The 26557-nt window shown below is 41.1% G+C and overlaps 1 protein-coding gene across 6 annotated transcripts in view; it reads left to right on the forward strand.

The window, feature by feature from the left end:
- Positions 1 to 26557, forward strand: part of ARHGEF28 (Rho guanine nucleotide exchange factor 28) — a 121999-nt gene that overhangs the window by 62697 nt on the left and 32745 nt on the right. For 5 of the 6 annotated variants that reach the window (XM_054184772.1, XM_054184774.1, XM_054184775.1 and 2 more), the window contains 15 exons: positions 7187 to 7317; positions 9857 to 10143; positions 12590 to 12734; positions 14032 to 14143; positions 17810 to 17849; positions 18657 to 18780; positions 20220 to 20352; positions 20731 to 20786; positions 22257 to 22308; positions 22710 to 22857; positions 22958 to 23079; positions 23965 to 24105; positions 24580 to 24830; positions 25737 to 25859; positions 26222 to 26339. In XM_054184772.1, coding sequence (XP_054040747.1) covers positions 7187 to 7317; positions 9857 to 10143; positions 12590 to 12734; positions 14032 to 14143; positions 17810 to 17849; positions 18657 to 18780; positions 20220 to 20352; positions 20731 to 20786; positions 22257 to 22308; positions 22710 to 22857; positions 22958 to 23079; positions 23965 to 24105; positions 24580 to 24830; positions 25737 to 25859; positions 26222 to 26339 — 1983 coding nt within the window. Of the gene's footprint in view, positions 1 to 3166; positions 3480 to 7186; positions 7318 to 9856; positions 10144 to 12589; positions 12735 to 14031; positions 14144 to 17809; positions 17850 to 18656; positions 18781 to 20219; positions 20353 to 20730; positions 20787 to 22256; positions 22309 to 22709; positions 22858 to 22957; positions 23080 to 23964; positions 24106 to 24579; positions 24831 to 25736; positions 25860 to 26221; positions 26340 to 26557 lie in introns of those variants that run through there. The other variant, XM_054184777.1, reaches the window with a different exon arrangement.

The raw sequence follows: 26557 nt of genomic DNA on the forward strand, positions 1-26557 counted from the left end.
GGCCCTGAGGGATTGTCTCCTCCTGATCTGCCAGCCCATGATTTAGCAGCGTTTGGGGAGAGGGAGCCCACCTGCTTGGTGCTGTGGCGCTGCTGGAGGGGAGACACTGCCGTTCCATGGAGACTGCGGATCCTGGTGACAATTCCGCTGCTTCCTTCCGTCTTGCCACAAGCCATGGAAACGGTCAGACAATAAACAATAGACCGTAGTATCTCATTTTTATCATATGGATGTGTTTTGGCAAGCACTGGGTGAAAGAATTTAAGGCATTACATTATTTATCAAAAGCATTAGCCTTAGGTAATGCACACAAAAAACCCATTTGTTCTTTATCTTCACATCTATATCTTGGTATACATAATTGAAAACATTTTTTTGGTGGAAAGCAAGGTTAATATTTTCCAACTAGGAAGCACCTTTTACCTCATAAGCTGCCAGATCTCTGTGCCAAATGCATGCAAATGCTACCACTTTGGGAACAAAGAGTGGCAGGTGAAAAGTGGGTTGGATCATCCCACAAAGTGCAGGAATGGGGCAGAAAAATATTTTTAGCCAAAGACTGTAAGGCAAAGCCCTTCTTCGTGACAAAAAGCAGCATGAGGTCTTTCACAGCTGCATAAGGGAGTTTTACAAACTAGAAAAAAAAATCTTTCACAAGGCCCAAACAGCGCAAATAACGTGAGTGATATACAATTAACCCTTCAGAGACAGGGGTTACGGTTGATTATTTATCTGTTCTTTCAGATTGCCGTTGACAAATTCCCCTGCAAGATCCTGTTCAGGGAAGATTGCAGTAAGCGGGTGAAAAGCCTAAGAACTCGGCCAAGAAATAGACGATAAACAGCAGCAGTAAATGATCAGGTTTTTATCACAGCAGTAGTATGGATTCTCCAAGTGTTATGTAATAGGGCTGCTGTTGAAAAATTATTTAACAATCCTTAATTACTCATTTGTATTAGAACGATGCTAGTTTAATGGAGGGAGCAGGCAATAACTGAGCCGTCAGTGAAAATATTTATGCAGTGTGCAGGGGTCATTCAGGAAAGTAAAGGTCTTGGCATGTAAAATATTTTAATGCCATTAAATACATCAGCTGCGTTTCCACATTCTGAGTGTTTTGTTCAGTTCTAGTTATCCCTCTCTGGGCTAAACAGAAGTCCAGGAAGACCAGTGGGAGTGAGTAAGTGTATTTCAGTTGAATGTATAAGTGAAAAAAGCCAGAACTGGTCAATCGAGATAAAATGTTCGCAAATGGAGATACCACAGAAGTAACCAAAATTTACCTTTTCTCATAAAATAGAAAGAAGGAATAATTGCTAAAATCAAAAGGTGAGAAATTCAAAAGCCAGTGTAAACTATACAGCTCTCTCTAAATGTAAACTGCTGTTTGCCCATGGAACATTGCCTTTTGTACACGTCTGAAATTAAGACTTTTATTCCAGTTGATGAATATCTGATGAGTGAGAGAGCACCCTTGGGTAGGGAAAATTGCTGTGTAGAGGGGAAATCTTTTGTGTTGGAGCAGTTGGGAAGACATTTCCTAAGCGAAGAAGTTATCCAACAAATATACTCTGTCCTTTCCTTTCCTCTCAAACTGGGGCCACGATGGGAGGCCGGGGATCGCCCTGGATGGTGTGCAGGTAGGAAGGTGTACGTCAGCGCCTGCATTCCCGTATGCCCAGGGGATTTATCAGTGCAATTTGAACCTGACATTCCAGGGAGTGGAGATATTTTGAAGTGGATGCTTAAAGCATGGATTTATATCCTCTCTGTGTTTTCAGTCATCCATTGTCTGTTGTAATTCCCTGGGGCTGTTAATTATATATATAAATCAAACAAAGTCTAAGGGAGTGTCTAATATTTAAAGTGAAAGTCTAAGGCTTCCAGTGTCTGGGGTGAATTATTCTTTTCAGGCCTAACAAAGCTGGCAAAACTTCAGTTAAGGGAAGGGCAGAACAATGATGTGTTTCAACTGTGTTTTATGTAATTTGTGCACTTTATGAAGTGCTTGTATAATAATTATTTTATCCCTGAAAACCTGATAGGTATTTTTCTAATGGGTTTTGAGTTAAATTTGCATTTGAATTGCATTATTTTCTTTCAACAAATACATTGTTATCTCCAACTGAAATGTGGATTGAGGGATCACTTGAAACATAATACAGAAGTAGCACTGCAGACCTCAGCAGCCTGAAAAATAATTGAAGTGAAGTAAGGAATGTTAACAAGCTCAAATATCATCATCTTCCAAAAACTGACGTTTAAGCTGATCCACATTCCCTCTCCTCCTTTATGTGGAATACAAAAACACATACATTGTGGGGTAACTAAAAGAAATGTTTGGTGAAGTTGGTTAAGAAACAGTGGACATGTTATTTTTTTGTATTAGCTCTTGTATAGCCACATTTGAGCGTGTTTAAAAAAAAATGTAGTTTGTGTAGTGTAAAGATGTTGGGGGAAGGGATAATGAGTTCCTACTGAATACTAATTGCCTACGAGTTGTTCAGGGAGACTGTATAAGAATGGAGGATTTGTTGTAAATTAGTCACTAGCTGTATTGTGCATTGCTATGAGGTTAGACCAGAGCTGTAAAGGTGCCAGCTCTACAAAATCCTTATGATTCACTGTCTAACTTGGTGACTGTGTGAAGAAGAAAATGCTATTCAGACTAAATATTATTGGAAAGAGAGGTCCTCTAATGACAGTGTAATCTTTCTTTGTAACACTTGAGCTTTAAGCTCATTTGAGCTACTAAATGGGAGCAACGGATTCTGCGTGGGTTATCACTGCTTTTCCAGCTGCAGCATCCCAAAGTCTGCCAAAGTTGTAAATGCTGAGACGAGGGGTATTGCTCTGCGGTAATATAGGGTGCAGCAGATTGATTAGTGCTTTTAGCTTACTGTTAATCTTTGGCTTCTTTAATTCCAGCATTTTGCCTGTCCTTAATTTGAGAGTCCTTGTAGACCCCACTTTTAACATGGAAACAAAGCTTTGAAAAAACATGCAATAGTTTGTTTACTTCTAAGACTTATTTTCTCATTCCTCACTCAGCTCCTATTGTTTTCATTTACATCAAAATGGAAAGGTGAGTTAATGATTCATTGGCACAGGGTGACCTTTCAAATAGCTTTGGACCATGATGCAGCAGCTCCACTCGAAGCTCTCATACTTTAACCTCCTTGCTTCTGCCTTAATATTTGCAGCCTGATCTGTCTACATGCCTGGACGCCTGAAGAGAGCAAACATTTACAGCTTCTCCCTCCCCTGTGTTTAGTGGGCAATTTGATCCTTCTTTGTCCATTCCTTTATTTTACATCACTCTTAGACTTGACTTGCTATTCAGAACAACAAAGTGCAACTTTGGGAATCTGCTCTGTGTTTATTTAGCACAAAAATGGACTCAGACTCTGATTCACCTTTTAATTATTCTTGGCCATCCTTACCTAAAATGAGGATTCGAAGAAGGGCATCCAAACCAGGTAGAAAAAGCTGACTTTATTTTACATGACTCTTGCTTAATAGCTCTGCCTCCTTTTCATTGTCTGGTTGTATGCAGGTGGCTATAAACAGCTTGCATGAGGTAGATTTCTTTCTTTCAAAAGTCTACCTCACTCTTGGTTATTCTTTCATAAATATAGGTACTGGAATTTGTTAAGTAAGAAGAAAGTGTTTTCTCCAAATTATGTACTGTTCTTTAAAATTGTTTTTATTTCTTTACTCTCTTAGGGCTTTTTTTTTTTTTTTTCTTTCTTCTGGTTGCATGTGTAGCTCTCACTGAGCAGCTTGGACACCCTGGGAGCTGCACGGCACGGCAGCAGCTGCAGAAAACTCTGCTGGTTACAGTTGTTTTCATTTAGGAAGAATTTGGTAACTGAAATAAGCCTCAACAGCTAACAGGAGGTTTTTTTTTTTCTTAAATTATGTACAAAAATCTTACCAGAATGAAGAGGGAAATCTTTTGCTTTCTGTACAAGAAAGCAAAAGGGTCAGTTACTCTCTTTGGTGGCAGGGTCAGTAACTGTCTTTGCACAGTTAGACATTGTTGTCCTTTGTGGAGAAGTCTTTGGGAGGTAAGCATTATAAATGTTGGCGGTATGATAAAGGGGGTTTTAAGGATGTTGAAAGGCACTGACCAGCAAGTTTATGTTAGGAATAATTACAATTGAAAGCTTTAATGAGGAAAGATAAATTTTTGCTACATTTAAAAGCAAAGAAATGAAAGGAAATAATGGCAAAAAATGTAATTTGTGCCTCCTCCTTCCATAAAATTGCTTTTTTGCGTTTCAGAAAGGGAAAAAAACAAATACAAGGAGTAAGACCCATCAGTGTCATTAAAGTCAATGAGCCAGGAGAACTGTGTTTACACATACTGAGACTTTGACCTAGTTTTAGAGTGAAAAATGTGTACAGAATACACATTTTAATGTGCAGAACACCTTCTGAACTTTTTACTTTTATTCATGGGGAAATCCAGTATTTCCCAAGCATCTAGGATTTCTGCAGTGTCTGTGGATGCACGTACAATTTGCAAAGAAGATGAAATGGGTTGCAGGTTGCGTGGTGTGTGTTCTTTCCATCTCTCACGAGGAGTTGTTTTACCTGTAAATGCTGTAGCTGTGCACCCATCCTCCATAGCACACCATTGTTGTTACTGATTTGTTATTTATCTTAGCCTTTTTTTTTAAAAATACTTCACCAGTTGTAAAGCACTATATACAGATCTGGTGCTTGTGTTTTATAGTATTGCACCTTGTTTCCCATCCCTGCTGATGGTATAGCAGCGCATGTGGCTTGTATGCACAGCTGACCATATACGTGGGGTTGTTGGATCAAGAAGGGGCATGTTTTAGTGGTAAAGTCCAAAGGTTCACTTGTGCTCGGAGAATTGAAATCCTGGCCACCCACGGGGTGGGAGAAGTGCCTCTGCAAGGGGACAGCAGGTTCGTGATCCGTGCTTATGGTCTATGTTTTTTTCCTCTTAGTGTCTGAACACGGAGGAACTTCTTTACTTTGAGGGTGGCAGAGCACTGTAACAGGCTGCCCAGAGAGGTGGTGGAGTCTCCATCTCTGGAGACATTCAAAACCCGCCTGGACGCGTTCCTGTGCAACCTGCTCTAGGTGACCCTGCTCTGGCAGCGGGGTTGGACTAGGTGATCTCCAGAGGTCCCTTCCAACTCCTACCATTCTGCGATTCTGTATGGCCATGCAGGTGTGGGGCACATACCTCGCAGTGGCATTTCCCTCACGCAGGGGTTCAAGTCTCAGTGAACAAGGGACTTGTAGTGCCCAGTGGGAAGCGGTGCAGGACTCCTCCTCCCCCACCCCGGAAAGGCACAAAGTCATTGCTGTGAACCTGTGCTGCGTGCTCCAGCTGGTCTGGGTAGCGAAACGTCAGCCTCCTCCCTTCCCCTCCCAACCAGCAGGCTGTTGGTTTCCTGGTCTGGGGTCACTCCCCATGGCAGGCAGGAGCTGGACAGACCTTCTCTAAGATAATGTGAAAAGTGGTATTATTTTAAAATAATGTAAAATAAATAAAAATGTGAATAAGGGGATTTTGTTGTTTCTGGCTTGGGACATGTAATTCATAGCACAGTCCATTAACTGACTGTGGGGATGGTTGCTGAAGTCAAGAAACTGTCTCCATAGGCCTGGGTTTACACCATAATTTGGGAATCCCTAACTCCTGGGCTGTTTTTCTCGGGTATGTGTTGAACCTTTGCAGCCTGGCACTGGAGCTGACTACCATCCTTGGCCATTGTACCCAGTGGGCTTATATACAAGAGGAAGAGTGTGCTGGGGAAGGTAATAAACATACAAGAAGCAATGGAGAGCCTGATTTTTTTTTTCTTCCTGGTTGTTGTCTTAAGACCAGCCCTTGGAAAGCTTTACTTGCCACAAGAAAGTACTGCCAGTTTTGCCAAATCACATTTCCATATGATTTTAGCTGCCAAAGTCTGATGAACTGCTGTAGAAAACAATGCTTTTATACTATTTATAAACAAAGGCTTTGCGATGTTGGCAGACATAAGGAAATGGTTTGTAGCTTTAGCAGTTCTCAGGATGGCAGTCACTAAAATCATGTTAAAATTCCTGCAGGAGGGACAAGCAAAATGAGAAGCGTAAGGATGTTTTAATGGTATGAGATCCCGCAAGGCCTGCCAGGACTAGGAACGAAATAACTCATAGCATGCCATTTCTAAGTGCTGGATTGGTGCATGCTCTTCATACTTACAAGTGGCTTTAAGAGATGTGGGCCTGCAGGACAGACTGACGGGGCTTCTGTAGCACTTGGTCAAGTTTTCTGCTGCTCAAAGCCATGAAATAAAAGAGTCAGCCCATGCAGCTTTTTATAATATTTGCAGTCATGAACACACTGTTGAAAACTAAACTCTGAACTTCTGTTAATGATTTCTGGTGAAACTGATAATTTCTCATTTCCATACCAAAAGCAGATCTGAAGCAGTCTTCATCCCAAACATCTTGTTCGTGCGTCAAATCTTGATTGATTGCTGTCACCCTGTAAAGGCACTATCAGTGGTATTTTATTTATATCACTCTTAAAATTTTGTTGCTGTTTTTTGTTTTAAGAACAATAATCTGCTCTATTGGTTTATGATTAGTATTTATGTTGCTCTCGGTAGGTAGAATGCTTTAGGAGAGTCATCATTTGAGTGTAATTGAACAGTATTCCGCTCATATTATGTATCAGACGTTAGGGTGTTTAGATATTTAATATATAGGCCAGAATCATGCATATTTCCTCCCAGACCATAAATCTTGTTCTGTGTGCGTCAGCCACAGATCTCTACAAAGTTCTAGCTTGGGTAGAAAATAGAAGGTTTTGCTAACCAAGGTACAGGAACAGTTATTTTTAACTGTTTTTATTTATTTATATTTATTTATTTTATTTTTTAAATTTTATTTAATTATAATTAAATCATTAATGAATGATTCTGTGGTACCTTTTAGAATCTTGTCAACTATAGGTTTCTTGGAACACATAGCAAGTGTAAGGCAATTACAAAATGGGCAGTTTTTTGAGTGGACACACCAATATTACTCAAATTGTAATCCTAAGATTTGGTGCTTAATGTTTAACTTTGCCATTTTTATGACAGTATATATCCATGAGAAGAAAATGGTTTAAGATTTAATGGCATATTTTCCACAATTTCTTTTTTTCCAGACCGAAGACAATCTACCCTTGACGTTCTCAGGAAACTCAATGCTACACCTACTTTGTTTGCTGCAACCAGCCATTCTGCCATGCTGAGTGAAAAAGATGAAGTATTTGAGAGCCCCATGGTAGTAGACCAAGTAAGCTGATGTTTGAGCTTTTGGCAAATTTTTCATCATCTTCTGTTAAAGTAATTTATTTGTGTGATACTAGGAACTCCTGGATCTGTCAGCAGTAGCATGTGGTCAATTAGTAAAGCTCTAAAAGAAAAACAGTAATACCTTACGCTTCTCAGCTGTATTTTGTAACCCAGGTATGAGGTCCCTTTTAACACATTCGGTTGATGATAAGGGTTATTCTCCTTAGCCTGTAGGAAGAACTCTAAGGCAGCTCTTACTGTCATTTCTGGGTGTTAGTGAGATAAATAGTATTTGTTTCTTTCTAAGAAACACTAACACAATGTCAGTTGCTCATGCGCGCTTCAGATTTTCTGAATTCTATGTGCATTCACAGAAGAGATGAATTTGCTGATGCTGGCTAATTTCAAAAGTTAATTATAAGCTCCTGATCAAGTTTATAGGCTCAACAAAAATGAGATATTGCTGAAAAGGTGAGGTTGATGTCCTACAGCTGACATGGAGCATTCTGATACTAGAGATCCTGACCTAGTATTCATGTTTCTGATTTATTTGTCACCAGCACTGGAGATGAGCCACAGTATCCAGACCAAATTGTATTTTACGTCACTGTGTTGCACTTGAAATCTCTTCCCCATGATCACACTCAGATATCGTAACTTGGGCAGAGGGGACTAGTCCAACTGTGGTGTATAGTGGTTGTGCGTACTTAAACAGCTGCCAAATTCTGGTAGCATGTAGCTATGTTTCAGCGATGGTTAAGTGACTTATTTATTTTTAACCTTCTGGGGGCTCTCTGTGGGGTGAAAGTTGGAGTGTAAGAGTAAGACATTATTAGATTGAAATGTTAGAAAAGGGCTGAGATTTTGAAAGTGGGTTTTTTTTAGTCTTTTTTTTTTTTTCCCCATTCCATGAAACACTTCAGCCTCTGCATTCACTGCAGATCCAGTTTGTTGTGACAGCTGAGACAGAAGTTTCGGTCAGAGGCCAGAATGTTCAAAATGCACCTGTTATTTAGAGATGCATGAAATAATGACCTAGGAGTGAGCAACTGGCAGGGGACTATATATGCAATCTGTGAACCCTTGATTTTAACAACATCCAGGCTGGAAGGACAGAGCTTCAGAAGTGCAGCTCTGTTACAGATTCAAATGTATATTTGAATTGTATATTGTATACTCAATTCAGTTACTGAATTGAGTATATTGCTGGGGGGGTTTCTTCAGCTTGGATTAGTAACCTTTGCTTGATGTAGCCACATTAAACTTTGTTAAATTGCTTATTAGGGCCAAATTCTCCCTTAAGCACCACGCAGCAGGAGCCGGAGCAGCTGCCGGAGGAGGTCCCTCTGGTGCTGAGGGGAAATGCTGTCCGGGCAGGAATAACTTTGAAGGGAGGAACAGCTGTGTCAGACCTGGGGGAAACATTTTACCTTCGTGCATCTTGTCTGCACAATGCAACAGAAGTATTTACAGACTTGCATGCACCATGTCTTTGAATGTGAATATAGGCTGCTGTAAAAATGCCAGCATTTCTTTCTCTCTTTTAAGAGAGAGAAGAAACATCATTGCGACGGGGTTGAAAACACATCTCAAGTGTGACTGGAGAGGAGGAAGTCAGCAATCTGGGAGACCAGGGCTTTGGATACACTTGCAATCCTTCCTTTCTTCTTGCTTTTTTTTGTACAGGTCCTTTTTGGAAGTTGAGTGTTTTCACTGGCTGTGTGACTTTTCAGTATTATTCAGTGTCTAAGTAGGCGACAGTAGTATCTAACTAAAAGACTGACAATAAACTGTATTTTAGTATCTTCTGCAGAGTTGGCAGGAGAATTCAACCTCAGTTGCACAAAGAATTATTTGTTGCCAGGGTCTAAATCCTGATCCCTATATCTGAGAAAACATAATTCCTAACTCTGTTCCTGTCTTTGTGCAAGAGGAGTGGTGCTTCATGCCTGTAATTGCTTAATGGCAAAAAATAAAGATTCCTTTCCCTTCCTCCCCTGGAGAACCTCTGTTCCAGGTCATGTATATTTACCTCAAACCTTAGGAAATTGGTGCTGGAAAATGAAAAGTGCATGACGTGTAGGCTGATGTTTCTAAATTAAATTCCACAATGTTTGAATTCTCCTCTATATGTCTCCCACACTAATGTATCATGCATATGTTTTGCTTGACTCAAGGATATTTTTTTAATAAAAGCTATAAATATATGAATTGATACATTTAACAAAAGGTATAAATATGAGTGAGAAATCCACTAGACTTGCAAATACCAATTCATTGCTACTCTAATATGGAAAAAAGTAATGTGAGGTCTAGAATCTCTTAGTCATATAATTTGCCTTCAATTCATGTGCTGCAAAAAGTAATGTGAGGTCTAGAATCTCTTAGTCATATAATTTGCCTTCAATTCATGTGCTGCAAAAAGTAATGGGGGGGGAAAAAGGCAAAACATATAACCAAAAGTGAAATGGCAAACTGGTCCTTGTTCCCCGACAATACATCTTGTTACTGCCTCTTACCAGCATTTTTTTTTTCTTCAGGGTGGAGATTCAAAGGCTAACAATGTTCATGGAGATAGTGTCATCAGTGAAACATGTCTGAATCCCACCAACTCAGTGCTGATGGCTGAGAGCTCTTCATCTCCCTCCCTTGAAGAGAATGACCAAGATCCAAATGAAGGAAGGCCAGTGAAAGATGAAGAAAACGCTGGTTTAAGACATACTGTTTCACCTCTTGGTTCGTATACAGCAGGTTCATACCTTCCATTCGAGACCCATGGATTTATTAAGGATCGGGGCCAACTTAGTGCTGACATGAGAAAAAAGAGGTATGGAATTGACCTGTTGGTATGGCCAGAATAAAGATTATTTATGATTACTTTTTATTTCAAAAGATGAAGCAGAATCTGGAGTAATAAATACTATTACTGAGCTAAAATAACTGTTTTCAATCACTGATATTTAAATTGTCCTGAAGATCTGTTTTCATAAAATAGTTATCAAGACATTTTTAACAAATAAAAGGCGTCTTCTAAGTAAATTAATTTTTAATGCAAATTTATACTTTTATACCTTTTCTTTTGTGTATTCTTTAAAAGAAAATAGAATCATCTGTTTGCTGTAAGAATTTCCTTTGTGATGTTTTTGTCAGAAACCAGAGTTTCACCCTAGTTTTCCTCAGTTATATTTTCCATTGAGAAAGTAATCCAAAATCTGTTGAACTCTATGAATCTTTCCATTCTGTGCACTGGCCTGTGCAAGGACCAACTTATTCGTGATTGCATATTTTTTCTTTTTTACCTCAAAAGACACAGTGCAGAGTACAGCTCACATTTCTCATAGGTTCAGACTGTTTTCTGCTCTTTTGCTGCCAGCAGAGTCAGTTGTCTGAGGACCGTCCTCCAGGTGGCTTTAGGTTACGCTGGGAACTGGTTGGCTTTAGGAATGCAGAGAGCTTTGAAGATGAAACTATAATTTTTGTATTTAACAATTAGTAAATTTCCTTGATAAAAAGGCTTTATTGCTTCTCTGGATAGAAGAGGCATGAAATCAGTTCCTCCTTGTACAGGAGGAAATTTGAATCCGTCTCCCACCTTTCAAGAGTGTTTGGACTAGGTGGAAGCAGGGCACCAGATCTGTGTAAAAACAGTAAGGAAGCAGTAGTGTCCGCCTGTTGTCGATTAAAGTGAGCAATAACATTTTCCCTACCTTAATTTTGAGTTTCTTATGCAACTGTAAAGTCCCATTAGGAGGAATCTTTTAACACAGATAAGACAACAAATGTCAGACTAAGAGTTCTTCTTTCCCAAACCTTTTATTTTTGCTAGCTACAGGGATATCATGTAGGTTACCATAAATAATCAACTTCTGCCTCTCTGTCATAAACGTTTTTCTCCTATACATTTTTTTAAGACCTAGGTCAGGTACCTATATATGAGCTTTAAGAGCTTATAAGAATTTTCAGAGAGATGTGATTGACCGTAATATGTCAACTGTAAGTGATCCAAATATTACACATAGAATAAGACTATCGGTATGTAATTCCAGCAGCATCTTTCTTGAAGTATCTGAGGTGATGTGGCAAGTTACTGAGCAGGTTTTTAAACCAGCTTTTTATGTCAGAAAGATTCCCTGGGTAAGTTACCCCTGGTAAGACAGGTATGCTTGTCTGTTGACATAGACACGTACCGCTTTTGCAATTTTAAAATGTGATAGTAACTGATAATGCAGTTAAATAACTTGTTTCATGTGGGCTATTACTAGGAAACATTGTGAAAGGTGGCCTCTAAAAGTGTAATAAGGAAGTAGTTTTGGTCGGTATAGATAGATTTGCCCTTCGACAAAGTGAATTGTAGTGGTGCGTGAAGGAATTGTTGTGCCATTATTCCTGGTAGGAACTCCAGCTATTTAGAAATACCACACATAATTTAAAGTTTTATGTTGTAAGGCTGGAATGTTATTGCAAGCAGTCAACAGTTCCTTCCAGTCACTCTGATGAAGAGAACATGAACTTGCTCTTGCAGCTAACAGGACCCATCCTGGAAAACTCTGGTACTGCTGAGAAACCCCACTGCACTCTCCTGCTCAGGAACTCTTGTCAATCAAATAGTCTTTGGTGTTTGAAGTATTGATTTGGCCAGAGATTTTTCATTCTGCTTATAGCCCTGTATGTTTTAAAGTTTATGTCTTTTGAAATGAATCTCATAAACTGTCTCAGACCCTCCTTCATCTCTCTTGTTAGTTTTCTCTTCCATCCTCCATCAAGTCACAAATGTAGAAAAAAGGATGTCTGTGAATAGCCACATCATGCCTTTCAAATACACACGCACAAAAAATATCCATATATACCCTCATATCTTAATACTGAAATCTGAGCTAGTTGTCTCAGTTCTCCTTATCATCAATATAGACAAGCAGGTACATGTGTGGAACAAAACATCTCATTTTAAGAGAGATGCTGAACATGCATCTGAAAATCATCCTCCAGAGGTGGCTGACCATGGTGGGACTCTGTGTGATCGTGGGCAATGCAGATGTCTGTACTGCAGATCCACAAGGTTGGGTCACGTGAGTCCTGTACAGAGTGACTGAGTACCTTGACCAGGTGACTGCAAACAGGAGAGGGGACTCAGGTCATGACTTAGCTGACATAATCATGATGGTTTCGGTTGTCATTAATCAGAGCATACAGCAATATCTTGGCTTGTTGCTTTAAGGTTGAGGTGAATTATTACTAGAATTCATGGGAATTAAAGACTTTGTTGTCTGTTTCAGTTCAAGTCTTGATGACCTTGACGTAGACCGCAGAAGTGGAGGTGTTTCAGACAGATCTCATGTTCACAACCCTCCCCGCGTCTCTTCAGAGGCCATGGCTTCTAGCAGAAATGGATTAGATTTATCTAACCATCTGCAGCTCAAGGTATTTGATACTATCTTGATCTGCGTTGTTTTCCTTTTAAGTAAATCACTGAAAACATGTGAGAAATGCCTGAATCTGAAGGGGAAAAATGCGTTCCCGTTGGCAGTGCTAGTCCCTCTGGAGAGCAGCATGCACAGGGTTGTGGAGCAGGAGGAGCCTCCTGGTTGTGTCCTGGCTCATCAGCAGCCATGGGAAGGATCCATGAGACATTCACTTCAGCTTGGAAAAAACCATAATTTATCAGAAATGTTTCAAAGGAAGTATCTTGGTTTCAGTGAATCAGCATTTTCTAACCAAAATATATTTAGTGAGGAAATGTTTAACCAGCTGTAGTTATGTGAAAGGGTAACAGCGTTGTAAAGTATAAAAACAGCCTTCTGCCTGTTTTAAGACAGTTGCTAGACTCAGGGAAATTCAGTTGGGTTTTGTGCATTGACCAGTCCAAATCTCTCTTCCTCATTATGGTTTTCTAAAGTACACTGGCTACGTTAATTTTATTTAGACCATTTAGGCCTAAATAGACCTAAATTTAGGCCATTTCTGAGATCTTCAGACTCAAAGATAATAAAATAGGGTTATTTTTTGTTTGTCGGGATTCTTTATGTTTTTATTAGACAGACTTCTTGCCACTGTAAAGCTTTGTCTGACCTTCAGCAAATGATTACATGAAGGGAAAGAGAGTCCAGCACAAACACTACTTTTAAAAAGAATCAGATAAGCAGTTTAGGAGTAGGAGTAGGGAGTTTCCTTTCAAGCTTTATCATTGACATATTTGGGGATTGGAAAATCTTTTCACACACAATAAAAAAAAATGCAGAGAGAAAAGAGAAAGAGGCTAACTCCTTTCTTTGGAAACTTTGACATCAATAATTACCAAGGCAGGGTGTTAGTCTCCATGAAATGTTCTTGAAGGATTAAAGTACTAAGATTAATGGCTCCCTTGGTAACAGAAGGCACCTCGGTCATCAGATATAATGGCCAATAGTGCTGTTTGGATGGCGCTTGGCACTGGACTGGAGAAGAGTGTAAGCTTTCTCTTATTCTAACTTGCACCCACAAATTATTTCCTGCAATATACAAAAATTTATCATAGTGGAAGTATAACAGACTTCCTAAGAACTCAAATGAAGTTGTCAAAAATTACACTTCAACTTAAAGCTTTAATGAAGCCAAGAAAGTGTGTGTGTATGGTCAGCTGTCTGTCTGTCAGAAATTTTGAAACACTGATTTTTTTACATTTCTGTTGCTGATGCATTTCAAAATGACACAAGTTTTAATTTGCTGCAATTTCTTGCAGGAATGTACAGCATCTGGGATTCGGTCTCGCTCCTATTCCTGCTCCTTGCCCAAAGGTTTATTTGAAAGCCCTGTCATTCTTCAGGATTTTACAGCTGGATATTCGAGTGAAGGTCAGTGCTCTGGCTTTGCACCTGCAGCGCCTCATCCCGTGCCTGCCTGCTTCAGGCCCAGCTTGATGGGGTGGTAATCTTCTTTTTGGAAGATCCTTACTCTGGCCTCCCACTGCATGTCTGGCAGAGACCATGAGGAAGCTCAGGATGACACACAAGAGGCATCAAAGAGGGCGGATGGCCCCAGCTTCCATAGATCCCAGGGAATCTCTGAAACATGGATGGGGTATTGTCATCTCCACAGGCTGTGGAGCAAAACCCACCCTCTCCATCTCCATATTTAATTCTGTCTGGGCTTTAGCTTGCCTAATCTGGTTTCTGGTCACTCGGACAGTTTCTCTGTATTCCACCCAGTCAACCTGTCCTTGCTTCCACCCTCTGTAGGCCTCCTTTTTGGTTTTGAGCTTGTCCAGGATCTCTTTGTTAATCCATGCAGGCCTCCTGGCATTTTTGCATTACTTCTTCATTCTTGGGATGCACCGCTCCTGAGCTTGCTTGGAGGAGGTGATCCTTGAATAACAACCAGCTCTCTTGGGCCCCTCTTCCATCCAGTACTTTTTCCCATGTGTCGTGGTTTGGCCTCAGATGGCAACGAAGAACCACGTGCCGCTCGCTCGGGCCTTCCCAATACGGGAAGAATCGGAAGAAAAAAAGGCAAAACTCTTGGGTTGAGACAAAGGCAGTTTAACAGAACAACAAAGGGAACAAGAAAACAACAACAATCACACGGACAGAGGAATATACAAACACAATTACAGAACCGCTGCTCCCCTCTGCTCCCTGACAGGACCTGGGATGCCCCAGCCCGCACTACCCGTCCCCTCCCCCAGCAGCTCAGGGCAGGCATGGCTCACATGGCATGGAATACCAGGGGAAATTAACCCTATCCCCACTGGAACCAGGACACCATGTTACCCTGCCAAGCAGGTCCCTCAAGAGGCCAAAGTCTGCTCTCTTGAAATCCGGGGTAGTGAGCTTGCTGCGTGCTCTCCTCCCTGCCTGAAAGATCTTGAATTCTACCATTTCATGGTCACTGCAGCCGATGCTACCCTTGAGCTTGACACTCACCACCAGCCCCTCCCTGTTGGTAAGGACAAGGTCCAGGATAGTTCCTCTCCTTGTTGGCTCCTCTACCATTAGAAGAAGAAAGTTGTTATTGACGCATTCCAAGAACTTCCTGGATTTCTTGTGCCCTGCTGTGTTGTCCTTCCAACACATATTGGGGTTGTTGAAGTCCCCCATGATGACCAGGGTCTGTGAACGCCATGCTGCTCCTATCTGTCTATGGAGGGCCTCATCTGCTCTGTTGTCCTGGTCAGGTGGCCTGTAGCAGACCCCTACCGTAATGTCCCCTGCCCCTGTGTTCCCTTTAATCTTGACCCATAAGCTCTCTGTTGGGTCTTCATCCATCCCCAGGTGCAGCTCCATGGACTCCAGCTGTTCATTGACATAGAGGGAACACCCCCTCCTCGTCTTCCCACCCTGTCCTCCCTGAAGAGTCGGTATCCGTCCATTCCAATGCTCCAATCATAAGAACCATCCCACCATGTCTCTGTGATGCCAATAAGATCGTAGTCCTGGAGGCATGCGCACATCTCCAACTCTTCTTGCTTATTTCCCATGCTGCATGCATTTGTGTAAAGGCATTTCAGCTGGGCGTCCAATGAAGCTGTCTCACTGGCTGGAGCGTTTGCTTTTCCTTCATGCTGCTCTTCAGGTGGTCTTCCTCTGGGGTGTTTTATCTGTGACTCCCCGGTTCCTATCTCCTCAGGAGCCCCTGGCTCGTCCCCATAAGACTTCGAGTGTGCTGCAGCGTACCCAGTGTGCTGCAGCGTACCCTGTCCATTGCCATACTTCCAGCATATCTCTCCCTGAAGTATACCTTTAGCTTTCCACTAGTCCTAAGCAAGAGGCAGGACATATGAGTTACTGTGAACCAGACGGGATGGACACCCAGAGAAGTTGGGGATGCCCCACCATTGGAAATGTTCAAGGTCAGGTTGGATGGGGCTTTGAGCAACCTGATCTAATGAAAGATGTCCCTGCACATGGCGGGGGGGTTGGACTAGGTGATATAGATGATCCAGGGGGGTTGGACAAGAGGAAACGTCCTCAAGTTGCGCCAGGAGAAGTTTAGATTGGATATTAGGAAAAAATTCTTCACAGAAAGGGTTATCAACCATTGGAACAGGCTGCCCAGGGAAGTGGTTGAATCACCATCCCTGGAGCTATTTAAACGACGGGTAGATGTGGTGCTGAGGGACATGGTTTAGTGGTGGATTTGGCAGTGTTGGGTTAATGGTTAGATTCGATGATCTTAAAGGTCCCTTCCAACCTAGATGATTCTATGTCTCTATGATCTGTGAAGGTCCCTTCCAATCCAGACCATTCTGTGATTCTTAGACACTGGATGTAAAAACACACAGAAGTTGTGGATGCGTTATAGTTAGCTTTGAAACCAGTTAACATAATACAAAAGCTGTAGGGAAGGTGAGATGGAGAAAGCTGATGGGCAGACATGCAGTAACTTCAGACAGAAGGTATTACCAGGCTGTAACAGTAAAGGATTTGTCCCTGCTCTGTAGATAGTGTGCTCACGAACAGTGGTCGATCCCTCCTTCAGGCTCTTTCACTCTCTAAGTCAGTGTCTCTGCGCCACCCTTGTAGTAAGTACCTCAATGCCAACCCCACGGCGCTGTTCTGCATGAGGCTGTCTTCATCTGCCATGGGTACATGGCCTTCGTTTCTTCCAAAAGCATCCCACAGCATAGGCTGTGCCTGGCAACTAACTAAAATGGTCTTTTAGTCTTACTGCTTCCTTTGGTAAATATTCCAGGTCTCGCTAACCTGAAGTCTACGTTTGTCTGAAGACAAGCTGATTCAGCGAAGCGTGTTTAAGTTTGTATCTAACTTTAAAGAAAGCATAGTCTGATGCTTTGACTTAGGCAGATGTTTAAGTATCTTTCTGAATTGTACCTGTAGTTGCTTTGCAAAAAATGTCTGCAAAACAGAATGGCTTCTAATATGGAAATGGTAGAGTGATCTCTTAGAATTTTTTTTTTCCTTCCAGAACAACCCAGCTGAATTATTTCTCTTTTATTTTGCTTTTTGGAGAGTTTGTTGGAAAGTGTTTCCTTGAGTCCTCTCTACTGTTTCTGGGATGTAAACTTGTAACCCATTACACATTTTGTGCAGTACACAGGCTAGTAATATTCCTCTTTATGTAGAGGGATTTGAAATTTTTTAGTACTATAGATAAAGCTGCATAAGACAGATAATTGCAAATATTAGAAGACTGCCATTAAGATATTTTACAACAAAATATGTAAAGACCAAAACGAAGTGTGAAACATTCAAGTCTGGGTTGTTAAGAAAAACAAAAGAAATATTTTTTGTTATTCTTAAAAACAGACTGTTTGCAGAGACTGGCATTCATTGATATCCATCTCAGTTCCGGCAGATTCTGTCAACTAAACAAAGCTTAGTAGGCAGCGGTCTCACCCTAGGAAAAGCTGCTTCTAATATATATATATGTTTTTGCTTTCCTAATTTTCAAATGACATTGCAAGCCCTTAATGACAAGGTTATGGCCTGGTGGAGGTGGCATGTTTCAAGTAAACCTGACAGCCTTGCAATCTGAGTGACCCATAACTGTTTGTCTTGCAGAGCAAGCGTACAGCCTGACCGAGGAGTCCTGTGAGAAAAGGTACGGCAACACATGGCGGGAGCAGGTCTGTGCACGAATGCCATCTAGGGAGCAGAGCCGGGAAGAGGCCTCGGCACCCCTCGCAGACGGGTTTTGGGGCAGCGATTTAGGGCAGCGGTCCCTGCCCAGGGGATCCATCAGCCCACGCTTAAACCCTGTGCGGAGCTCAGCCCGGCTCTCCCTGTCCTGTCCTCACCACGCACCTCCTGCATGCCCCACTGCATAGTGGGGATGTGCCGCTACTCCCTATAGGAGCTCCTGTCCACTGTCAGAACACCCGAACCACTGTAATAAAAGCAAGCTTTTGATACCAACTATGATCTTGTAACCAAACAAGCTTGTAACACATTCAGAGCACTCCACAGGCTAACGTTACTCCTTATAAAGAGGGGCTGCACTCTTTTTAATAATGCCAGCTAAACCCACAATAAAACCTGTAATTGTAAACATTAGGTGAAACAAGCACCATCCAGATTCTGCTCTGTTTTAAGGAACTGTTTAAGGGGTAACGGTTTCAAGCTGAAAGAAAGGAGATTTAGATTAGATATTAGGAAGAAATTGTTTACTGTGAGGGTGGTGAGGCACTGGAACAGGTTGCCCAGAGAAGCTGTGGATGCCCCATCCCTGGAAGTGTTCAAGGCCAGGCTGGATGGGGCTTTGAGCAGCCTGGTCTAGTGGGAGGTGTCCCTGCCCATGGCAGCGGGGTTGGTACTAGATGATCTGTAAGGTCGCTTCCAGCCCAAACCGTTCTATGATTCTGTAACTGTTCCCAGTGGAATGAGGTTTTTCCTCTCGTCTCTGTTTTAGGATTGAGAAGGAACTCACGAAAACATATGTTATAGCCTCAGCAAATGAATCTGAAAAATGCAAAGTGGGTCGGACTTTCAGCTTTCTGATGAACAGAATGACCAGCACACGGAATAAATGCAAGGTAATTTGGGATTTATTTCTATATTTGATGGTTGGACTAGACCTAGACAATTCTATGATGTTATTATGTATAATTATGTCACTGTAATTAAATGAATTATAGATGAGAATCTAAATTTTTGTGTAAAGATAAGTTGTTTATTACAAAACCACATAAGTAATAGGAAGAAACTTTTGTCTTTATTTTTTAATTTTAAAACATATTCAGGATACTCTGAAATGACCTTCATATTAAAAAACAGTTTTCCTTTTAGACAACAGCTATAGCTGAACATTATCAAGTATTTCCCTTGCAATGTTTTTTGATGTTATTAATAATCTCATTTAACAGTTTAGCTAAAGTTTAAATATATAAATTGCCTTTAAGAAATAATTTTCTTTGCTAAATAAAATTAAGAGGTATGGGTCTGTTCTTGCAATTATTCTCAGTAAGTAATTGAGTCTGTAACTTCTATGTTGGCACATAACCTGTTGAATTTGCCTTATTTGAAGCTAGTGGGACTTCTTGCATGAGTAATCACTGCTTACTGTTAAAGAGTTGCAGACTCAACGCCTGCACAGTCAAACTTACATACTGTGGAATGTAGATTAGAACATTTGTGGTTTAATTTTGAGGCATCTGAAATTTAGATTAATGGCGTCAATTAGCAGCTTGAGAGATGGATTTGGCCTACAGGATCTTTCCCGCTGGCCTTTTGGCAGTTTTGCAGGCTTGCTAGTATGCCCTCCTGTGCCCTAGGATATCCTAACATGCATGGATGTGAAGTTGGTTGGCTGAGGGGATATCTTCAAGAGTGGCAGAACTGGCTGCGAACGTGTATGTCTGGTCTAGCAGCCATACATTACCCTGTGTCTGTGCGGTCTTCTAAAGAATAACTACCAGGGCTGCTCAGAGAAATGTATACTCACACCAACAGGACTACAGTAAAAATAGGCAGAGTTTATTAAATTCATTAACACTCATTAAAAATGGGTTATTTCTAATGTCCTTTAAAATCTAAAGACAAGTTGTCTAAATTTATGTAACTGAAGCTTTAACTGCAGAGGCACGAGTTTGCATGTATGCCTCAGAGAGGTGTAGGCATTGATATTTGTTTGTGCGTGCAGCGAGTCAATAACACTTCCTAAATTTTATTTTCTGGTCCTCCCCTTTTTGCACCTTTATAAATGAGCTTCTACCAGTCTTCCTTGATAGTGCTTCCTGGCTTAGCTGCCAGGGAAAGCCATGCCTGTGTCATTTTAGGATTTCAACAATGTTGGATGTAATAATACAGTATACTGTTACAAGTCTTCTGGGACAGGGAATAAATGTTTTAGAATAATTTGCTCTTAAAAGGGAATGTTTTAGTGTTTTTAAGATTGAATCGCTTTATCTTCTTTTCTAATGTCCTTTTTTTTTCTTTTTTTTTTTTCCCCCTGCCTCTGCTGTTGGGGATGCAGACAAAAAGTAAAGATACCAAAGATAAAGAGAAACTGATCAGGCACAATTTTACAAATGGGACCTTCTCAGGAGTTATCCCATGCATGGCTTGTGAAAAGGCCCTCCTAGCAAAGGAATCACTGCAGTGCTCGCGTAAGTAGTTGCTGGCTTTTGCATGTGAACTTACAGTGCTCTAAATCCTCCTTTGAGATTCCAGTTCAGTGTGTTGTTTCAAAGAGAGACCTCACCTCGGTTTGGATGTACCTCCTTTATCTAACGAGCTGAGGTTGGCAAGGGAGAGGGATGAAGGACGGCAGGTGACAGATTCAGGAGGGACCACAGCCATCTCCTAGCCCCAGCACGTTAGGCAAATACTTCTTCCTAGCCAGGGGCTGTAACATCAGAGCATCTTCAGAGCTACTTTAGCAAGTGGACCTGGAGGAGGGAAGAAGGTGAAGCTTCAGAGTAACATTTTCTGCCATCTGGGGACCCTGTTCAGTGCCAGGCTTTGAAACGTGCCTTCTCTTTCAGATTGCAGCGTGATTGTGCATAAGAACTGCAAGGAGTCTGCTCCTGTGTGCACTAAGGTAACCTCCTATACCGCACCACTCATACTGAAGCATATCTGTTTTCCTAGGGGTCTGGAAACACCCTGAAGTAAAAAAGAAAGTACACGCGCTCTGCCCAGACCCAGTGTCTGTATGCAGAGGTCTGCAAGGGTGTCAAAATGTCTGATGTGAGCAACAGAACAAGCACTGTGCTTGAACAACAATTTTTAGAAGAGGGGCAAAAATGAGTTTAAAGAGGTATTTATTTTTTTGAAGAGTTGCAAGCTCAAATTGTGAAATGGTGTGCCTGGAGGCATGCAAAAGGGATTAAAAAGAAGGGCTCCTCAAAGCCACAGATACCCCCTTGTATAAAAGGGGGGATCCCGTATGTTTCGAATAATGGAAAGTAGAGATGGAAGGGACTTTGGGAGGTGACCTAGTCCATCTCCTCACCCTCAGACAAACTGACTTCTAGGTAACAATTTGGACAGCCTGCCTAGGCAGTCCCTCCCGGTGTTCAGCTGCCATTGCAGACAGGGTGAAATCAGTGCTAGAGTTGATGGAGGTGGATACTGCTGCCTTCTAAGTACCAATATGCACATGGTGAGGTTATCACAACAAAGACGACATTTTCAAAACCAGCTGTGTAAGGATTCTGCCCTCATGGAATAAAGTTGGACTTGCAGAGAAGTATGCTGCGGTGATACAGGTCATTTTTCAAGTAGTAGAGCATATCTTTCTGGTGTAGCTGGGTTTTGCATCATGGTGGCTTGGAGGAAGAACATGTTTCCATACAGACTTTTCAGTGTAAACAGGTCTTAAACTGGACATAAATCAGGTATTTTTATTCATTTCTGTTATAGCTGTCACGTCATAACCTTGCACAAATTTCTGGGCAACTTTAGGGCATTAGGACAGCTGAACCAGCAGTTTTAATTACTGAGGCTGGTGGGTTATTTGTCAAAAGGAGACAAGAGCCTCTACCACCCCCGACTCATCTCAACAAGAATGAGGTGCAGAAAATGTTCACTGACCCACCTCAAATGAAATGCACACCTAAGCACAGCAGGCTTTTGCTACAGGTTTTGTAAAAGTCTGCTTTGGAAGATGGGTCAGTTCTGCCTCTGATACCCAGGCTTCCTCAGGTAGCACCCTGCCACAAATGCTTTGAGCTTTTTTGAATATAAAGCCCTGACTGTGAACTCCTTTTCTTGCAGCCTTCTCAGGCAATATCCTTATAGAGAAAGTAGAATGCTGTATCTCAGTGACTCGGTTCAAATAAACAGATTCAGTTTTGTATTGTAGTACAAATAGTATCATTCTAATTTGAATATTATCATCTAGTAATAACTAATAAACTTGAATTTATTAGTTACTGGCAGAAATCAGGACCACTTTCTTGAAGCCCTTTTGCGTGATGATATATGGGAGTGAGTTACTGACTTGACTATGCAGTATGTTATCAACTATGATTTCATTGCAATTTCATAAAATTATTCTTTTTTTCAGAAATCCCAGAAGAGATACCATACTAAAAACAAACCCCAAGCTGGTGCAGCAAGTAAGTTAGGAGGTGTAAACCTAGCACTTCTAAGTTAAGCCTTGGTTAAAAATCATGGGATTGACAACACAAACTTTCCTACATCATTTGTGTGTTTCAAAAGTAGTCAGTTCTGTCCTGTGCTTTTTCGCCCTGTTATGTTCAGGTTGCAACGTTAGAGTGTGTATGGTTTGAGATTTTCTTCTCAATAATATCCATGCCAGAGCTATTCCAGTTTGCCCACAGGCTTGTCTTTGTGTTCTGTGGGACAGCATCACAGTCTTGTACCATGGCAAATGGACATTCTTGATACCTAGTATAGGTCACTATGAACATCAGATAGCATTTCTCAATACCAATGTGCTGTTGATGATATACTCTATATTTTTTGTCAAAATGCTGTGTTGTGCTTTGCCTTGCAGATCTCCTGCCTGGTGATATTTCACAGGCGGTGCTTGTCCCTGTGTATCCCTCTACCTCTTTGTCTGTCAGCCTGTGTGGTGGAAGGAGGGAAGCCCCACAACAGTCCCACTTCTTGTCCAAAAGTGTTCCCAGTGCCAGTTTTGAAAGGTAGAGAGCAGCTGCTGAGGGACTATGCTAAATACATCATTCAGCATTTCTAGGAAAACTGAAGCCATTAAATAAATGTGGGATACTTTTTTTTCTGTAGAAGATCTATGCCATTTTCTGAACAAGACTCTGAGACTAGTACCTGGAGGTCCAAGTCACGATCCGAAGAGATGCTACAAGCATTAGGGACCTTTTCTTCAATGGATCCTTTTATGATGGAAGGTGAGAATATTGCACAGATGTTGCATTTTATAATCAGTATTGGAAAGTACAAAATATAAAAACTCCTTAGTTGATACTGGAAGCCACTTCATCTGCTAAAAGAAGAGCACCTATTTTCGATAATTACAATTGTGTCCCTCATTAATATGATACAATCAGACACATTAATCTTAAAATACAACTTTTCCTTTCTTCCTCATAACTAACTCTTTGATAACTTTCAGAATATTTTTGTATGGTGTTACCATTTTAAAAAAACAGGGCTAAATATGTTTGGCATCCTTGCAGAACTAGAACAGCAACATACTTTTCTTCTGCACTCATCTAATCATCTCCATTGGCAGTGTACATTGCAAAACATAAACCTACATCACTTGTATTTCCTCAGGAGCCCCAAAATCTTACCTCCCACTGGGGAACTGCCCTCCTAAAACGTCTGCATATCCTTGTGAAGTGAATAGGAATAGGCTTTTTCTGTAGCTAGGTGTGAGACTGAATTTCAATGCTGAAGGGCATTCGTTCACAAAGGATGGTGCAGGTATCTCTCACTGGACATACCCTTCTGAAAATGTTGGGTTTTATTTTTACATTTTAAAAGGTTTCTTCAAGCAAAAAAGGATAAAATGGATTTAATCTGAGGAAAGAAGGGCGGTTATTTTTATTCTTCTCCCCTGCCGTCACATTTGCATTTCAACACTTTGGTAATGATACTGACATCTGGCAAGCTTCTCTGTTGTAAAGCCACTGCCAATGTTTGCAGAAGCCTTGTCTAAAGTTCATCCCTGTCCTGTGTTCCCCTTACTATATGAATAGATCTGCATCTGCAAAGGGACTTCTGTTACTGTTCATATGCCCGGTGCTAATGAGATACATGTTTTGTCATAGATGATGTGGATTTTTCTCAGTGGAGCGATCTTTGCGCAGATGCACAAGAGTTTGAAGCAGAGTCCTGGACTCTTGTTGTGGATCCAGTGTTCTGCAGCAAGCAAGAGAAGGATGTCATCAAGAGGCAAGATGTCATCTTCGGTCAGTATTTCAAAGCTTTCTGTAGGCTTGAACACGGTTTGACCTAGAAAATAGAGAGGGAGCCTACATGTTTTATGTCCAGAAGAATGAGTGTTTCAACTCAGAATAATAAGAAGGTTCAAAGAACATTTTTATCACAGAGTACAATGTGTCCTAGAGCTAAGAAAATGGAGAGTAGTGACTACCAGAGATATGTCTGCCTCGTTCACAGAACAGTTGAGGTTGGAAGGGACCACATCCAATCCCCAGCTCAAGCAGTTGCAATGCCGGTTTGTTCAGTGGGGTGCAGGTGAGAGAACTGTGACAGAGCCAGATAAATTAAGTCTTCCTGCTGACATAATCTATTAGGTTTGATGTTCACACAGAAAAAATGATTATGACTGTATATTTGAATGTTGCTAAAGTCTATCTTAGAAGGGGTGCAGAATGTTCCAGTTATTACTATATACTATGGTGTTTTCTTTTATATTGCAGAGCTGATACAAACAGAAGTGCATCACATCCATACCCTCTTCATCATGTCTGAAATATTCAGGAAAGGTATGAAGGAAGAACTGCAGCTGGACCACTGCACAGTGGATAGAATATTCCCCTGCTTAGATGCGTTACTGGAGATGCACAAGCAATTCTTCTGCAGAATGAAGGAGAGACGGCAGGAATCATGTGGGGCAGGGAGCAAACGTAATTTCGTCATCAACAGAATTGGAGATATCCTTGTGCAGCAGGTAGGGGCATCAACTCTGTTAATCCTTTATGACCAAGGTTCCCAAATGAAACAATTTAAAACTGTTGTGGGCAAGAAGATGGCTATGGTTGCCTCATAAATTTCAAAGACTCTCCCTTCCAGGTTACTGCAGGGTAAAACAGCAATGACAGGGAATCATTACTGATAGGTAACTGTTGAATGTGGGATGAATTTCTACCTATATGGTACAAGTGACAAGGAAAGTGATGAACTTGGTCCTGTTCACAGTAGAAGGCTGTGCAGAATACCATGGACTACAAAAAATGGAAGCAATAGATTCACAACAGCTGAGCAGAGCTGTGAAGAATTGACTGATGATGGAAAAGAAACCACCCGTTCATTTCTTGTAGCCGTCCGGCACGGTGCTTCTTGAGTGGCTGCTCACTAGAGAGGAGGTGGTCAGAGTGTTTTTATGGTGGCTGTAGAAGAGCAAACTGACTGCTTTCTGGTCACACTCGCAGTTCCGTACATTCAGGAGAGTGTGGCTTTTCACCTTCAGTCAGTCAGTTTTCACTCCACTGAAATAAAGAAGCTGAACTGTTATCTTGCCTAGATGTGGTGTGGAGATCAGACAAATGCAAATAAGCCTCAAAGGCATTGTGTTTGCAAAGAGGTGAAGGAAACACTGTTATAATAATTGTTCTAGCTGTTATTGGCAAGACTGTAGTGGAGGTCGCTTCTGCTCTCTCCAGTCTACATTCCCCCTCTTGCTCCTAAAAACAGCTAGCCCATTTTCATTCTGTAGTGACAGGACCTGTTAGTGACATTCAGAGAACCTGAGAAACAGGTAGCATAAAAGTTCCGTGTTTGTACAAAATACATTAATTAAAGGTGTACGCTTTCCTGTTAGGTACGATGTTAACAACTCACTCACTAATTTCTTCAGTTTTCAGAGGAAAATGCAACTAAAATGAAAAAAATATATGGAGAGTTTTGCAGCCATCAGAAAGAAGCTGTTAATCTATTCAAAGTGCTGCAACAAAACAAGAAGTTCCAGAATTTTATTAAAGTAAGTTTACATGGAAATGTGATCCCTATTGACAAAATGCTCGGGAAAAAGTTATGTAGCTTTTACTTAGATTTAGGATTGAAATTATATTCTAATATAGCTAATAAAAATTTATCAGTAAGCTGATAGATTACATTTTTCTTTCAAATTTTAGAAAGCTTTGGCATCCAGTGTATATTACACACATCTTCCTGTTATAGTACACCTCACCCCTCAGGGCAGCAGCTGTTCCTTGGGGATGGTTCAGATAATCCAGCATTTTGTTTTAGCTTATTCTAATGCATTTAGGTCATATTTCCTATTAGTCACTTGGTGGTTTAATATGCATTTATAACTTAAGGTATATATGTGTTTCTGTGCAGCTGAAAAATAGTAGCCTGTTGGCACGACGCCGAGGAATCCCGGAGTGCATTTTGCTCGTCACCCAGAGAATCACCAAATACCCTGTTCTGGTTGAAAGGATATTGCAATACACAAAAGGTGAATAAAAGCTGAAGCGTTGCTTCACATCTGGGATCCTAGCACGTTTCTAACATAAGGAATATACACTGCTGCAATTTAACAAAAGATGAAATTCACTTGCTCTGTAGAGAACCAGGGCAATGAAGGTATCTACTGTTCAGGCAGATGTCACCTAAGCAGGGTGCGTGGTGTATGTAGTCTTTGTCAAGGCTGGGCTGTGACGATTTCGAATGTTC

The sequence above is a fragment of the Rissa tridactyla genome, chromosome Z (assembly GCF_028500815.1).
Source record: "Rissa tridactyla isolate bRisTri1 chromosome Z, bRisTri1.patW.cur.20221130, whole genome shotgun sequence".
Lineage (NCBI taxonomy): Eukaryota > Metazoa > Chordata > Aves > Charadriiformes > Laridae > Rissa > Rissa tridactyla.